The sequence below is a fragment of the Amblyomma americanum genome, chromosome 8 (genome assembly GCF_052857255.1).
Source record: "Amblyomma americanum isolate KBUSLIRL-KWMA chromosome 8, ASM5285725v1, whole genome shotgun sequence".
NCBI classification, from domain to species: Eukaryota; Metazoa; Arthropoda; class Arachnida; order Ixodida; family Ixodidae; genus Amblyomma; species Amblyomma americanum.
The window spans coordinates 53,162,316-53,178,743 of NC_135504.1; the positions used below are offsets into that span (position 1 = coordinate 53,162,316).

Below are 16,428 nucleotides of genomic sequence, written 5' to 3' on the forward strand. Positions count from 1 at the left end.
TCATTTCGCGACATTGCCTAAATTTTCACCAATTCTTAACAGTCGTAAAAAACGGCTTTCGCGTTATGCGCCCGTAGTTTTAGATGAATCTTATGCTGTCATTTTCCAATTCGAACTTGATAATCCTCGTCACATTTTTCTGGTAACTGTAAGGGACCGTTATTTCACAAAGACTTCTATTTCTCTGCCCGCAGTGAATGTATTACTCTCCACCAAAGTTTTACATGCAATACCGCCTTTGCATACAATAATTAACAACTTGCATTTACGTAATCCATGCCCGGCTTTTCTTCCACATGCGGCTTTTAAATGCAACTCTATTGATTCTACTAATGCGGCGGCTCTCTGCATGTTACCACTGTAAGACAGCGAACGACCCTGGTATATTATATGGGAACGTCATACATGCATGCTGACACCCAAGCGTTGAGCACGCGTGCGCGGTGGATTACACTGAAGCGGGCAGCGCGTAAGCATGAAATTTGGTTTATGAGGTTTAACGTCCGAAATCATCTCAGGCTATGTGAGAAACGCCGTAGTGCAGGGCTCCGGAAATTGCGACCACCTGTGGTTCTTCAACGTGCGCTGACGTCGCACAGTACACGGGCCCCTAGCACTTCGCTTCAACCGAAATGCAGCAACCGCCGCCGCCGGAATCGAAGCCGCGTCCTTCACGGCTGGTGGTTACATGCACGTGGTGTCAACGCAACTACGATACTAGAAACAGCGGCGCCGTGCGCTTCGCGAACGGCTGTGCGTGCGCCCGCGCGCCGCAGCCGATGCGCAGACGCGGGAGGCGAGATGCGAAGCGGCACCAGCGCGGCGACGCTTCATGTAAATGGGAGCTCTGTTTCGCCCTGACCGTAATACCCCTGTCACACGGGCACTTTCGATCCTCATTGAACTCGATCTGCATCGAGATTTTCGAGCACGCTCGAAACATCCGGTGCTACACGGGCATTTGCAATGCTCATTGAGAAGTTTCGCTCATGTGTGTTAGGTGGCGCCAAATGTTCCACCGACAGCCATAACATGCTGATGTCCGGCAACACTGTGCAGCTGGAGGCAGCGGCAGCCAAATCCGTAGCCAGATGTGATAGCTGTTGGCGCCAAAACCAAAAGCTTTGCTGTCACAGCTGTGTAGATTATTATGAGTCTACAAAGGAAGCGTGGGATTGCTCTTATGATGGTGGAGGCCGCTGACCTCGAAGTCGAGATTGAGGCGGCTAAATGTCAGACAGACAGTGTGAAAAGGCGGCTCCTTTTTGCGAACGGGTTGCTTATCGCAGCTACGGTTGCGTGCGATGGTACAGTCCAGCGGGAAAGGTGGATGTACAATCGAAACGAACGCTGGTTCGAGGACACGCTCCCCCACCTCGGTGAACGGTTCTTTAAACAGAGCTTCCGTGTGACTCCTCCGACGTTTCGGTACATAGTCGAAGCTTGCCGGCCCCTGCTGCAGCGCGTCGACACGAATATGCGGTTGGCCATCTCTGTCGAGAAGCGCGTTGCAGTGGCGATGTATAAGCTGTGCTCCTCGGCAGAGGATAGGTCTGTGGCCAATCTTTTCGGCCTGGGGCGATCCACCGTGAACGCCATATATCGCGAGTTTTGTGACGCCGTAGTGTGCCTACTTGAGGACAAGTGGATAAAATGCCCTCTCCAGACGCAATGGGCGACCACATTAGAGGGTTCGGCGCCGTTTGCGATTTCCCACAAGCGGTAGGGGCACTCGACGGTTGCCATTTCCCCGTGTCGCCGCCCAAGGAAAGCGCACCAGACTACTACAACTACAAAGGCTGGTGAGTTATCTCGTATTTGGCTTATGTAGAGCTTACATGTTGCAGCCATAAAGGCAGCATTGCAGCAGTACGAATTTGCTAATGCAAAAGTCTTCAGTTCACAAGTCATTGTGCATGTCCATGATTTGTGAGGAATTCTTTTAATGCTGTTTTTCTTTTCACAGGCACAGCATCGTGCTGCTCGCCTTGGTAGACCACCGGTACCGCTTTCGGTACGTGAACGTTGGATCACCAGGGCGCTGCCACGATGCCTACATCTACCAACGCTCCCAGCTGGCAGAGTTTATTGAAGGGCCAACATTTCAGGCTCCAGCTGTAGTCTTCAGTGGAACAGCTGTGCCTCCATTAATACTCTGCGACCAAGCATTTCCCCTCACAACGCACTTGATCAAACCCTTCAGCCACAGCGCCCACTTGGATGCCGATATGAAAAGGTTGAACTACCACCTGTCGAAGGCTAGAAGGGTAGTTGAGAACGCCTTTGGCAGACTGAAGGCAAGATTCAGGTTCTGCATGAAGAGGATGGAGTGCAGCATGGATACAGCTCCACTGGCGATCCGCGCCTGCTGCACGCTGAACAACATCTGTGAAGCATTTGGGGACCAAGTTATGCAAGACTGGACCTCTGATGCACAAGTTTCCGAGGCCCTGTATCAGCAGCCACAGAGAGTCACAGATGACCAAACCGCAACTGGTGCTGCAGTACGAGCTGCAATACTAGAGTACTACAAGCAGCGAGCACAGAACTGAGGTAAACCGTGCTATCCATTTACAATAACCGTGTTTGCTGGCTGGCTAGTTGGTGCAATCCATTCACTTCAAGAAACTGTGTGAAAAGATAATGGAACACACAGGAGACGCAATCAAAATTTGAAAAGTTATACCTTTTTATAGGCTTCACAGCCAACAGTTTACAAAAAAATGTACATATCACATTCAACGGAACCAAATCAAAAATATGCGAGGACAAGACAAAAAAGACACTGGCTGGCTTTATTTTGTCATTCGTCTTTGTACGCTGGTCCTGTAGTTTGACCATGAATTACCAACACGCCCACAATGCTTTGTTGCTACAGTATATATCACCCGAAAAATATCACAAACTGCTGCGAAACATACTCAGGTACTGGAAATATGCTCAGGTACTGGAACAGGTGTAAAAAGCATAAATCAGCAAGGAAGAAAAACAATAAAAGACAAAATTGAAAGGAGTAACCTCAGATATCGCACTGCATGTGGTTAACATAGCCATGATTATTGCAAATCACTCAGGTACTGCAGAAAGTGCGAAAAATGCTAAACAATAGTTAAAATCATAAGGAGTCACATTAGAAAATGTCATATTGCACATAGTTAACACAGCCACAAATCACTGTGCCACATTGCGCAGGAACTGGAAAAAAAGCAAAAAATGTGCACGAAAACAAAGAGACAAAATCTGGGCTCACATCGGATGATGTCATATTGCATGTGGTTAACACTGCCTTCAATATCACAAATTGCTGTGCAATATCACGCACGCACTGAAACAAGTGCAACAAATGCACAGCAGCAAGAAAGGAAAACAAAAAGAAATAGATAAAATCTGAAAGGAGTCGATACATAACGTCATATTGCACATAGTTAACACAGCCTTCAGTACCACAAATCACCGCACAACATTGCGCAGGTGCTGAAACAAATGGAAAAAATGCGCACAAAAAAGAAAAGAAAAAATCTGGAGTCACATCAAATGATTCCATATTGCATGTGGTTAACACTGCCATCAATATCACAAATTGCTGCTCAACATCGCGCAGGCACTTGCTGATATGAAAGCAGGGGCAAAACATTAAGAAATCCGACGAGTCTGAAAACTAATGCAAAAAAAAACCGATAGGCAAAGTAAAAACCGAAAAAATAGAAACATACAACTCTGAAAAAATTAGAAAAATTCTTAACTTGATTCAAAAAACTTTCTTATGGCATTCACCATTTTCTCTTGCAGCGTCAAGTGCCGCTGCCTCATCTCCATCTCTCTGCTGTGACACGCTTCAAGGCTCTCACGCAGCATCCTCTGCTCCGTTAGCAAAGCTTGCCTAAAGTCAGACGAAGCAGTCCGCAGCCTTTTTCTATTATTTTGCTGCTCGCAGATGCCTGCCTGCCCCTCAGCTCCTCCATCTTCAATGGCCGCTGACTCGGCTGCAAAACCTCCGGCCCTGCTGTCGTCCGCGTTCAATGCGGGCTCCTGCCAATTTTCCAGTGCGGGGCTGCCATCCTCAGTGGTCCCGGTGTCGGCGCCCACCACCATGCCAAGAATGATCTGCGTGACAATTTATGATGTTTGCCTCTCAATGTCTTTGCTCCATAGACAAGCGAGAAGTGTGGGATCAAGCGTGTGTGAAACAAGGATGTCTCCAGTGACTAGCTGTGAACTGAAGCAGTGATATTAGACGGATTTTGTTTCTGGCCCACTTATATTCTTTTGCCATCTAGTGGATTGAAGTTGAAGTCGCTTTTCACATGCGTTCCTGTCGACCTGGCCGTACAAGTCTGCTCTGCTGCTCTCGAAGCTGACAAGTCTCTACCTAAACGAACCCCCATTGAAGTTCTGGATCTCCGTAGACTCCTGCAGTTCTGCCTGGATAATACTTATTTCGTCTTCCAAGGACGCTTTAACCATCAACTTCAGGGCACACCAATGGGTGCCTCTATATCAGTGACCATCGCTAACCTCTGTATGGAATCCGTCGAGCGCCGTGCCCTTGAAACGTTTGCATCACCTCCTAGAATTTTCCTGAGATATGTTGACGACTGCTTTTGCCTGATTCGTAATTCTGACTTAGCCGCCTTCTCGCACCATTTGAATTCTATAGAACGAGCAATAGACTTCACTACCGAAGAAGAAGCGAATGGTGTGTTGCCCTTTCTGGATGTATTGATAAGGCGGGACAGCAATAAGCTCAGTTTCAGCGTTTATAGAAAACCGCCCACACCGGAAGATACCTTAACTTTAATTCGGTTCACCCTGCTACACAGAAGAAATCAGTCGCTATGTCCTTGTTCAAACGACCGCAACGCATCTGCAGCTCCCTTGAAGACCAGACCATTGATTTTCAAACTGTACGACAAGAACTTTCAAGCAACAACTACCCGACCTCATTTGTGCAATCTGTGGAAAAACAGTTATGTCGCCCAGCAAGCGATACTCCTCTGTCACCCTTGAAACGTGCTGCCGTGCCCTATGCTCCCGGACTAAGCGAGGCTTTAGCACGCATCATGCGCACCTTTGGTGTTCATATCGCCCACGTTCCGACAAGAAAACTGCGCCATGCGTTGGTAAATGTCAAAGACCCCCTTCCCAAAGAAAAATATCCAGGCATAGTGTACAAGGTTACTTGTTCCGACTGTGACTATGCATACATTGGCGAAACCGGAAATTTCGAGAGGCGGCTAAAAGAACATAGTAACGATGTACGTAACAAAAAAGTGGATTCAAATGCTATCGCCGAGCACGCAGTATCTACAGGCCATGGCATCGACTGGGGTCGGGCACACGTGCTTTCAACGGAAAAGAAGCTATACCCTCGCCTGCACTTGGAATCATTAATCATCCAAACTACTAGTCACACCCTCAACCGCAACGATGGAAATCTTAACCCAATCTACGCACGCTCCCTGCGCCCTCTTTTCAAGCATATGTAATGCCACTGAGCTGCTTGCTTCATTTCAATGTGAACAAGGCTTGTTTTGTTTTTGTTTTGTTTTGTTTTTGTTTTTGAACAAGGTTTTTGTTTTTTGTTTTCTTTGGTCGGCGCTCCTTCTTCTTCGTCAACATTGGCAATGTTTTTTCAAAGGTCATGTTTTCTTTGCTTACTGCCTGAGCAAATGCCTTTAGGTGCCACCTATGGCTGATTCTGTAGACATCATGACCGCACTTGAAACATAAGGTGGTTGATGCTTTGAATTATGTGATGGTTTGTAGCACTAAACGACAGGATGACAGCACTAACAAATATGTCGTTGAGATGATGGAACTAGAAATAAACATCACTATGGTTCAAATGCAACCTAGCACATGCTGTGTGCTAGGCAACGTGCAGCAGTGCTGAAAGACAGACTACAAATGTCAAGCTGTTTGCATTTTGTATGTGATGTCACCTTGACACGTTTTTTTACTATTGCGGTGTGCCACATATTTCATGACCACAACATCATAGATACTCCAATAAAGGCCATTTTTCAAAGTTCTTGGTAATGTAAATGAAAAGGTGAGGAAATGATCGAGCACAACTTTTTTGGCAAGTGCACTGCCAATCTCAAATTTGATCTACATACCTCCTCTACAGTGGCTCCCCCAGAGCAGCGGGTTTCTTGAACGAGTGAGGGGTCGTTCATTGGTAACGACCCCAAGAAAGAATGGATCCGAGCGTAATGGGGCCATTGGATGGCGCCCGATCCTGTGGTGGTTCCATTTTTGTTGAAGTCCCTAAAAGGATGGAAAGTTGCGCAAGTTTACATAAAGGCAGAGCAGTGTGCATTTAAAAGCGAAAAGAAAAGCCCGTCATTAGGTGCATATTAAACAGAAAAAAACAAGCCTACCAGATTTTACATTCAGACGCCAGGCTTGAAATGAATGGAGACGTAATGAATCAAAATTGCACGCTAGCGCTAAGAAGCGGGGAGCTGTCTGGTGCTACCAAAGGACTTTTTTTTATCACTGCTTACAAATAGCTAAATGAGCAAGGCGGGTTCTCGGCGGTAATTTGCGGGCACCCTCCCCTAGGCGTCGGAAAATATGCAGGTGCCTTGAAGCGCGCCGAAAGTTCTTCGAACGTCTCTCTCATTGTCTGAAGACCATCGCGAACTCGCAATTGAAACAGCTTACAACCATGCTTTTATGACACTTCGGAATTCGACTGGCGTCGGTCCAAGAGTGAGTTGCGGCAAAAGACAGCAGGGAGTCGGTTTCCTCTTATTCACTTTGCGAAGAGTACAACTACTCCATAACAAAAAACTATGCGATGTCGTCACCGTCTACCATGGCCGACTCAAATCTCGTTAGGCACGAAATCCAGCGCAAACAAAAAATACACGCGAGAACTCAACACCTCCACGGTGAGCAGACGACAAAACCTGCCTGCACGCGCTCGATTAAAAATTGTCGCTGCTGACGCGCCGAACCTGCGCAACAGAACTGGTTCAGCACCGCGCTGGCAACACTTTTTCAGGATTGGTGCCGTGAACCAGCACTGAATCGAATGCAGCTATAGCGCAATGACATCTCGTGAAGCGTTAATTCAAAGCAACGAAGCAGAACAGGTGCAGGTGAGAAAGCCAGTGCCTGCGAAGTTGGAGGCCGTCTAAAAATGCTTACTTACCGGTACATCTGCGTCAAGTTTCTTATCTTGTGGCGCACCTCTGCTGATGTGCGATGGAACCCTAGGATCCGCAACGCCTCCGCGATTTCCGCATGCACTGCGGCGTTCCTCTTCTGGCGCCGCAAATCATTCAGGCGGTCCTGCCAGCAGTCGATGAGAGCGGCTGTCTCGCGCTCGCTCCACAGTTTGCGCGCCGGCGAGCAGGAGGACGCCATCTTTGTTTACACTGACGGCGAAGCTTGGAGCGTGGTGTGGAGATTATTTTCAAACATGTTTGCATATAAGCACGCATAGTTCCTGAAAATGTTCTGTCTTGCATTTTAATTAATTAAAACAACAACAATTGTGGTTTTGTTTTGTTAACTAGTGTTTATTTCTATAGCTTCATGAGAGCGAGAGTGTTCTCGATTGTGCTTGGAACCTCAAGCACTCTTGAGGAATCGGCATTGAGTCAACCAGGATCGAGCTCGATTGCGCTTGAAAGTGGCCGTGTGACAACCGTCGATCTGCATTGATTGAGTTCGATGAGCATTGACTCAATGAGGATCGAAAGTGCCCGTGTGACAGGGGTATAAGGTGCGAAACAGCTGTACGTCGCACTTGAACTTTATGGACCGTCTGACGTGTCCGCTCGAGAGCGAGGGAGAAAGCTGTCGTCACAGTGCATACTCTCACAGCGCTGGCGCGAGCGCCGCGGTGCGGCTGGCTCGCAGCCGCTGCGCCGATCGGAGCTGTGGGCCGCGTATTTTTGACCGCGCCTGTACGCAGGGCTTCCGATTATGTTGAATCCAGTTGTGGCGATAGCTTTCGTTTTCTTTAGTCCGTTGGTGGTGGCGTACTTATGCAACAATGTAGCTGATGCATGCAGGAAGGGGGCTGTATCCGGGACAGCCGCGTAAGCAGGGTAGGGCGCTTGCTCACAGCCACGCTGGCCGTCAGCAGAGCGTGTAGACAAACTTGCGGGCGTCAATCTGGATGCTGCTGCGGGTCTAGTAGAATTTGACGTATGTTTTTGTTATGTTTCTTTCCCTTTTAGTGGCGAGACGTTGCTACACGCCTGGCTTCTTGGTAAGCTGCGCGGCCCCACGACATTTTAGGCAATTACGTTTCTTTCGCTGTTCCAGTCTCGGATCGAGTTGCGTAATAAAGTGGGAAAAAGCGAAGGGAATATGGTTGCGACTTCAAACCTAAACATTTATCCAGCGGTGGGAGAGCTTTCGTGCTTTTTTTACTTTTTTTTGCGACACTTTCAATCCTTTGTTTTTAGTTGCCGCGATATTAGCGCATATGTTATTAGCTGACATCTTCCATGCTCCTAGGATTTTCTCCGTGAAGAGATAGGGAAAACTGTTTATTAGTCGGGTCCTGGCAGCTAGAAGTGGACAGGCAGCGATAGCTTAAAATATTACGCTTAGTTCAAACTTAGGGTTTCTGCGATGGGAATGGGAATGTGGCAGACGTTTGCGTTGGTAACTGCGTCGGTGCGCTCAAAGACTTTTTGCATAGGTTCCCGCCACGACGTTCGCGGGAGGTGGAAGGCGTGCAGCGAGAAATGCCGTGACTCAGGCGCCCATCCTCTCCTACTGACGGTGGTCGCTCTGCCTTAAAAGGAGCTTCTCTTCCGTGTCCGGAGTGTGCGCTCCTATACCGCGGAGAAAGTAGTTGGCGATAAGTGAAGTGCGTAGGGGGCATTGAGTGCTGGCGATATCAGTATGCCGCTCTTAGATACTTTGCCAGCTGTGATTCTGGGCGAACGGAAGTCGCATTGCCAATAATATATTATTAAACACATGTTTGTGCCATCTTTGCTTTCTTTGATCACGTGCACGTTGCTCACTGTTCCGGACTCACGGAATGATCAACAGAGTAAATTGCTGGGCTAGTTCGTTCATATCGCGAAATGGTAGAACCAGCGAAACAGACGCAGAACAAGAACAAGGAGCCACACACACACACACAACACCGCTTGACTTGCAACACGGAATGCCTCCATGTGAACCATGCGGGTACGCGGGTAGTTGCGGAGAACGGTATGTTGACGTAGTATGGGTGTCGAAAGTCCCCAAAACGCCTGCGCCATCTAGTAGCCTGGAACTCTTCTATCGCAGCCACGGCCTCTCGTTTGGCGTCCGTTTCGACTGTTGGGTGGGTTCTGCATCCGTTGGGCTTGTGCAATAGCTACCGTCTAGTGTCGAAAAGATTACGCGCTTCGCTCCTTATGCCGCCTTGCTGATAAAGCGGTGGCAACCAGATATCTTTCTTTCGAGGTCACTATCAAACGACAGCTGCGGGCTTCCTTCCACATCGTTGCTTCGGGATTCAAACCTATGGAATGGAACAGCGTTCGAGCAAAATCCTCGGGTGATCATTCCGTCTGGCACCGAATGGACACAATCTGTGTAGTATGGACAGCGTAGGATACAACTTAAAAAAAAAAGCAGACTGGGCTACGATCCGCGGCATACTGTATTACTCCGTTAGGCAGTCACGAAAGCAAACGAAATAAGCTTTTTAATGTTTGACGTTATTAAATAAGCCAGGTGTCTAAATTCTAGAACTTATAACATTTTTCTCGTGATTAGGTTTTTGTTTATGTGGAGAGAGAAGTTTTAACAACGAACTACTTTTTTTTTGTCGTGGAGGAATTCTGCGCGCCGGTCCTAAATGTGGGCGGATCTACACTGTAGACTTAAGTTGTATGCATATCTGTGGGTGTTCGCGCGTAATGGTGTCCTCTATAGTATGTGTATGAAACTTAACACCCGAAAATTATATTTCACTTTATTTTACGACCAACACAATCTCTATCTGCCGGCGGTTCTCAAATCTGAATGAAAATGTTTTACATCTCTTGTGAAATTCGATTACATTTCACACATATTAACGAAAATAATTCGAACTGCCGCGTCCCCCTTTAGGCTGTTGGGCCGACCATGTGGTTTTTATTATTTCTTTGTGACTAGCCGTCAACACTTACCTTGCGTTCTGTACAAAAATTATTCTTCTGCTAGGCTCTACGAACGTCTGTAAAAAAAAAAAATAAGAGGCCACTTAAGAAGACTACTTACGTTCTGTAAGTGCGAAAGCATTTTTCATCATGGCCTACTAGTTAACTATATTTCTTTACTAGCCACTAGTGGTACTGAGCCTCGCTTTAACCCAGCCAGCACGTCACTTCCGGCGTGGCATCACTTCCAGTCTAATTGTGTCACTTCCTGTCTGATGACGTCACACTGAATTGTCGTGGCCTAGGTTCGAAGCCCGCTTCGGAAGAAATTTTAATTTACTTTCTTTCCTGATGATGTAGGCACTGCCGACGGCGTCATCAGGTCACTTGAAGGTTTCTGCTCGTTTCTCTATGAAGTTCGTTCGGTAAAAGCCGGAACCCGCCGTGGTGGCTCAGTGGTTAGGGCGCTCGACTACTGATCCGGAGTTCCCGGGTTCGAACCCGACCGCGGCGGCTGCGTTTTTATGGAGGAAAAACGCTAAGGCGCCCGTATGCTGTGCGATGTCAGTGCACGTTAAAGATCCCCAGGTGGTCGAAATTATTCCGGAGCCCTCCACTACGGCACCTCCTTCTTCCTTTCTTCTTTCTCTCCCTCCTTTATCCCTTCCCTTACGGCGCGGTTCAGGTGTCCAACGATATATGAGACAGATACTGCGCCATTTCCTTTCCCCAAAAACCAATTATTATTATTGTTAAAAGCCGGATATTCAGGCTCCTGAGTCAAATACACGCTGAGCTTGCTGCGAAAGTATGCTTTCCTCTTAGGGGAACATGACGGCTACATCGTCCGTAGTTTACTTTTTGGTCTTCCTCCATTGGCTGGTGTAACTAGAACAACCTTAACCTATATGGTTGTGATCATGATGAAAGTGGTGATGAGGCGAACTAGCACTTTTCTTCGGACGCATATTTCCGCCTACTTTGCTGTCTGTTGACTAAACAGCTTCGCCGGTCTGTGCGTCGCTACACGCGTGCGTAGCCAATGTGATAATATCACCCGACCTCTCGGAAGGTTACGGATCACACCGGACGATACCTTCACGCCTTCATCCTATTTGAGTCATAAGAAACCGCCATCTGAGTAAAACATGAGCTATCCCATTATGTTGGCTTGTCTGTCGGCTCGTTACAACCGAACGGGCCTTGCAGATCTTTTGGGAACGCCGGCTGGCTCACCGAAAAATTTTCAGTCCACATGGTCTACTTTTGGGCAATATAGAAGGGGCCTTTGTAAACACCCCTGAAAGCTTCAAATCTTTCAATGTTAAGGAGAAGGCTCATACTCACTTCTAGGAGCCTCGGTACTGTCACAGGCGCCGTAAGTGGTTATTATACCGCAAGAAAGGAGACGCTATGGCCTGGGAGTTACCAACCTTGCACTTTTGAACGTATGCTCGTCCGAACTTCTGTAGTCTGAGCCGTTACGGTGCGTTGTTTCGCCTGGATGACCTATTCCAGCCAGTTCAGTGTACTTAGGTGTCTTGTCTTTTTGTTTGCTCTTTCTTATCAACGTTGCGAGAGTTTTGTATATTTGGCGAAAAATGGTTTCTCCACCGCGATTGCTACGTTCTTCACCCGTGGGGTAGCTTTCCCACTGTGCGTTGATTGCTCTCGCAACCGCTCCAGTGACGTCGCACGGGCGCGGTGGAAAGGCAGCAGCCTCGTCGCCTCCTCTCGCGTCTTTCGTCAAGCCGCGCCGCGCCCCTGCGCGCGGCGTGCGCAGACAAGGTGACGCTGTCGTTCCGGCCGCGTTTCTGTCGTTGCCTCCGTACGAGGCTGCGGCGATCGCTCTCGTTGGACGAGCGTTCCCCAAAAGACAAACAAAAAAGTTTCGGAAAAAAAAAGGAAGGGGGGGGGGGGGGGAGAAGAAGGCTCCGGGTGAGCGTGGGAAGGGCGATACGCTGGAGGAGCAAGGGGCAAAGTCACGTGCGCCTTGCGGGGCCGTCCACGCGGTTTTGTTTGCAGCGTCTGCGGCTTGAACGTTTGGCTGAGGGGGAAAGCGCGCAGCCGAACAGCGTGCGGCGCGCCGAGCTTTTCGCGGGCCAACGAAAGACTGCGAAGGCCGCCGTTGTGAGCGGCGAGAGTGGTGGTCGCGCCTTTGATGCGTCCTCGTCGTGGTGGAGCTGTGCCAGCGGAGGGAACGTGTAACAGCCTCGGCGATGCCGATGCGCCGCCAAGGACGTGCCTCTGGGGAGCTCCCGGTGCTCCTCATCTGTGCGACCCTACTGGTCGGCCTGCCTTCCAGCTGGTCCGTTGGTGTGCAGGTGCGTCGACACCCGAGTGGTCTTCTTTCGTCTTACCGCGAGAATTAGGGTGGAACGAAGGTGCATGCGATATTCGAAACTTTCAGCACTTTCGCTCAGGCGGCGCTGGATTTTTGGAGGCTTCTTTTTCAACCGTGAAAGATGTGTGTCGCTGAACGCAGGTAGCAACCTTCCCTTGTCACTGTCGCTGCTTTGCCCTCCCTAGCAGTTTCGTCTCTCGAGATGGCGCGTCCGTTAACTTGTGTGCAATGCATAAACTATGATGCAGGTATGATTTGAAAATAAATAATTTCTGTTCGGGTTCCAGTGTATTTAAGAGAATTATATTATAGAACACATCGGTTGGTAGGGTGCAGCGTTAAGGTTTACATCCTATTCATTTCAGTGCATTAGCTGACTGCTGCCGCTCCTTTAGTTTTGTTAGTCTTCTTCCGCGAATCTTGCATAATTTATTTGCTTGTCGGTGGTATAAAAGTACTTCTATCGCCCGAGTTTTTGCAAAAACATTTCGGGTATATTGTTTGAGGTGTCGGTTACCCAAGTCACCCGCCATATACTCACTGCTTCCGGTAAACGATGTTGCCGGGTCCGGGAAAACCATTATATGCTGGAGCCACACATGATGTTAGTGCTCTAAATTGTGTTTCGGTTCATCACCTATGCAAAACAAACACACAGGTCCATATTCCTCAGAGAGATCGCCGTCCTTCTGTCTCCGTCTGTGTCTTTCGCGGTTTTTTAAGAAGCATGAACCACCAACTAGCCCGCCCGTCCACGTTTGTAAATCTAATTTGTTTTACGTGGAATGTCTGATTCGAATATATGTTCTCCAGCAAGAAATACAGCGTATTTTCTAAAGGCTATGACATATGCTTTTTCGCTCTATTTCATTAGATTCATCTGGAATCTCATTCCTGGTTTTTCGGGCTTCTCGGAGGCTTTAAATTATACTTTGAAAAAGGCGGATGTTTGAGATTGCACGCACACTCTCCTGTGTTTAGCTGTGTATCATAGGCATTGTTACTTCGTTTTGAAGAAGCGTTTTTAGTTTTCTGATTTCAAACTCAAATTTTTTTCTTTTTTTTACTGCAGTGCTTCCAGCGTATTTATTATATGCAAATGCTATCCTTGTTTTATGATTGGATTCCCTCTTTGTGCCTCATGCGTTGCATGTGTATTGTCGAAGCTTTGCGAATAAATAAATGCTTTTCCTCTTCACCACCAGGGTCCCAACGTAGACGGCGAAGCTTGGTGGGCTCCCGTGCGTCATGAAAGCCTGCTCGCCGGCGTCTGCACTTCGGGCGAAGACCTCTGTGACCGCGTTGCCTCAAGCAACGTTTGCCGCTGCGATGCGGACTGCGCTAAGTACGGTGATTGCTGTTTGGACCGGACTGACAGATCACTGACCAGCCCTGACGCTCGCGCAGATGGGGCTCGTTCGCCCTGGCGCTGCCTGTTTGTGAACGGCCGTGAATTTTACGGCCTCGCTTCCTGTCCGCACGACCCGGCTGTGGACCCCGACTTGCTGAACCATTGCCTCGGCAAGGGAGACCAGCTGAAGACCCTTCAGGACGTGCCTGTCTACAGCAACGCTTCGCGAATCATGTACGCGAATGTATTCTGCGCCGCCTGTCACAATGACCTCCAGGGCTTGATCCCCTGGCACCTGGAGCTTCGGTGCAACCGTGCCTTGGAGGCGAACACTGTCCTCAGCAGCCTTGCTCGCGGACGCTACGGCAAGATGAGCCATGCGCTGCACGGCGCCGATGGGCTGACGTGCCGGCTCCAAGTCGCCGACGTCGCATCCGAGGCCTTCTGGCACGAAGTGCCCGGATTGCGCGAGTGCCGAATTGCCGCCTCCAGCTGTCGCAAGGGCGCCGCGCCGCGTGACGTTCGGCTCTGTTCGAGTTACACCGCCTACGTGTACTCTCCGCGGAAGTTCTCCAACTACCGGAACTTCCACTGCTTCCGGTGCGCCCATAACCTTCAGGGGGGCATTGAGTGCGGCGCCCGTCCCGCGACGTTCGGTCACGACGCGCCGGACGTGTCCCACCTCGTGATGGGAATGCGGAGCCATTTTGTGAACGCGCGTCGGTGTTGGAACACGTCGACGCACATCTATGATCCCCTGGGTGACGTTTGCTATGAGACACCGGTTTTGCCAAGTGAAGAAGATACGGGCGATGAGCCCTCTTATGCTCCCGCACAGCGCGCGGCATCTTCGATGATTGCACTAATCGTAGTGTTAGTGGTCGCAGGCAGGATTGAAGGGATTTTCTTGACGCAGGACTAGTGTGGTTTGAGATTGGGGCATTTCTTCTTGTGACCACCTCTTTGCGAAAGCTGTAATAATGTCCTGCCGTGTTTTTTTTTTTTTTAGTGTGCCATGGTGTAAACGTCTACTCTAGTGTTCTTGACTCAGGGAACGGTAGCAGTAGCGGCTTTTAAAATCATTAGAATTCGCCCATCGTTTTTTTTTTGCCTGCTATTTGTCATGTCCGTGTTGCCAGATACTTCTCATTAATGCTCCGTCTGGCGTTTAACGGGTTCTAGGAGCACGTTTTCATGAAAAAAAAAATTAGGAGCCGCAAAATAAAGAAAACATATTTTTTGAGTACACACGGTTATTCGTGTACTAGTAGCTTGAACGAGTTTATTGTAATTGAAAACTGACTGTACATTATTTCTTGTCTTGCCTGACCAAGGGGCTTACAGCACTTCGCTATGACGTTTGCCGTGCCTTCCCTTCCCTGTAAGGCGAAATGTTCTACTAACCTGTTTTTAAGTATTGAGTTTTCGCTGTCAGTAGCATACACCGTACATGTGGATATATGGAAAACGTGGTTTTCCTAAAGCCCCCGCTCTTGAATCATTTGCAGGCGCTTGAGTGTGTTTGCTGTTATCATGCTACAAAAGTTGGGTGTAATCTCAGCGGAGTCGCGTGTATGCTTACGTGCGGAGTTGACCCTTCTGCCACCGAGCTGATAGCGGCTTTGCTCTCTGTTCTTGGCGATAGCGATAAGGGTTGCCAATAAGCAACGAGAAGGTTTGGCTGTGCGCCATGTGAAAAGAAGTCCTCTCACTTTTTTGCTTGTCGCTTAAGAGATACTCTGTGCCTCTGTGCTGGTTTGTGTCTGCTCTGATCTTTAGTTATTGTGAGAATGATTTCTGTCGTTAGTTACTGGTGTCTTTCTGCTGTGCCAATTCAGTGTACGCATATATTACTTAAATGCTATCCACACTTTACGTCTGTAGAAAAATTGAAAACAAATTTGAAACAAATGTATGGCAGTAGCAACTTGCATTCTCTATATAGAAAGGTAGCAGTTACCATTTGGAAAAGGTTTGCATGAACAGATAGAGCCCTTTTAGAGAGTGAGAACCACTTTTTGCGTTCTGCGGGTTCAGAAGCTGTGCAGCTTAGATTCATTAGTATCTAAAGGGAAGGAATTTGTGAAACCTTGCTGAAGCCTGCCTGCATCACAGCCCGGCGTGAATTGCTTTTTGGCTTCCGGATTGTTTTTCACGGGTACAGTGTCATGCATGAGACTGGTGTGCGCATTTGAGCTACTGTTCAATGTGTTACGCTGTGAAGCTTTGCGTTGTTTTTAAAAAAACCATGTTCCTTTCATGTCATCGAAGAATAATTTATTTTCATTAAATTCCCATGTTTATTACCAGCTCTAGTTCTTTCTTAGTGGCGCTTTCAAACTACTGGCTCTCCGTCGACTAAGTGGTTTGAAATAAACTATTCATGTTTAAAAAAATGACAGGCCATCAATGTGCATTCGGACGCAAATGCTTAGCATTAGACCTTCATGCTCGTTTGCGTGTTGCCACACATCGCACACATTTCTTCACATGCACCTTATCACAAACTTTGCCCTCTTTGTGCTTTACATTTGCATGATGTTTAGTTCTTTCACTCGAGAGCAGAATCTCCCCTTTATCACGGACGCCCTCTCCATAAGCGCTGCTCTTAAGCATATCGGGGC

At 48.3% G+C, this 16,428-nt stretch overlaps 2 protein-coding genes and 1 pseudogene across 2 annotated transcripts; 2 read left to right on the forward strand and 1 right to left on the reverse strand.

The window, feature by feature from the left end:
• The first annotated feature begins 1,186 nt into the window (after nucleotides 1-1,186).
• On the forward strand, nucleotides 1,187-2,721 carry LOC144101504 (uncharacterized; annotated as a pseudogene).
• Nucleotides 2,722-3,171: 450 nt separating this feature from the next.
• On the reverse strand, nucleotides 3,172-7,402 carry LOC144101505 (uncharacterized). The gene is made up of 4 exons (XM_077634682.1): nucleotides 7,163-7,402; nucleotides 6,120-6,270; nucleotides 3,775-4,104; nucleotides 3,172-3,195 (listed from the first exon to the last, which is right to left on the reverse strand). Exons 1-4 carry the CDS (start codon nucleotides 7,375-7,377, stop codon nucleotides 3,172-3,174), a joined length of 720 nt encoding a protein of 239 aa, XP_077490808.1. The 5' UTR covers nucleotides 7,378-7,402.
• Nucleotides 7,403-12,132: 4,730 nt separating this feature from the next.
• LOC144101645 (uncharacterized) lies at nucleotides 12,133-16,193 on the forward strand. The gene is made up of 2 exons (XM_077634782.1): nucleotides 12,133-12,433; nucleotides 13,659-16,193. Exons 1-2 carry the CDS (start codon nucleotides 12,329-12,331, stop codon nucleotides 14,724-14,726), a joined length of 1,173 nt encoding a protein of 390 aa, XP_077490908.1. The 5' UTR covers nucleotides 12,133-12,328; the 3' UTR covers nucleotides 14,727-16,193.
• Nucleotides 16,194-16,428: the final 235 nt, after the last annotated feature.

What these genes read in the sequence shown, in the direction of transcription:
- LOC144101505 (XM_077634682.1), bottom strand. Translation starts at nt 7,377, where the DNA reads ATGGCGTCCTCCTGCTCGCCGGCGCGCAAACTGTGGAGCGAGCGCGAG. An exon ending in AACTTGACGCAGATGTACCG is followed by an intron (nt 6,271 to 7,162) that starts GTAAGTAAGCAT and finishes CCATCCTTTTAG; the next exon opens with GGACTTCAACAAAAATGGAA. An exon ending in TGACGCTGCAAGAGAAAATG is followed by an intron (nt 3,196 to 3,774) that starts GTGAATGCCATA and finishes CTTTTTTTCCAG; the next exon opens with TTCCTGCGCAATGTGGCACA.
- LOC144101645 (XM_077634782.1), top strand. Translation starts at nt 12,329, where the DNA reads ATGCCGATGCGCCGCCAAGGACGTGCCTCTGGGGAGCTCCCGGTGCTC. An exon ending in GCTGGTCCGTTGGTGTGCAG is followed by an intron (nt 12,434 to 13,658) that starts GTGCGTCGACAC and finishes CTTCACCACCAG; the next exon opens with GGTCCCAACGTAGACGGCGA.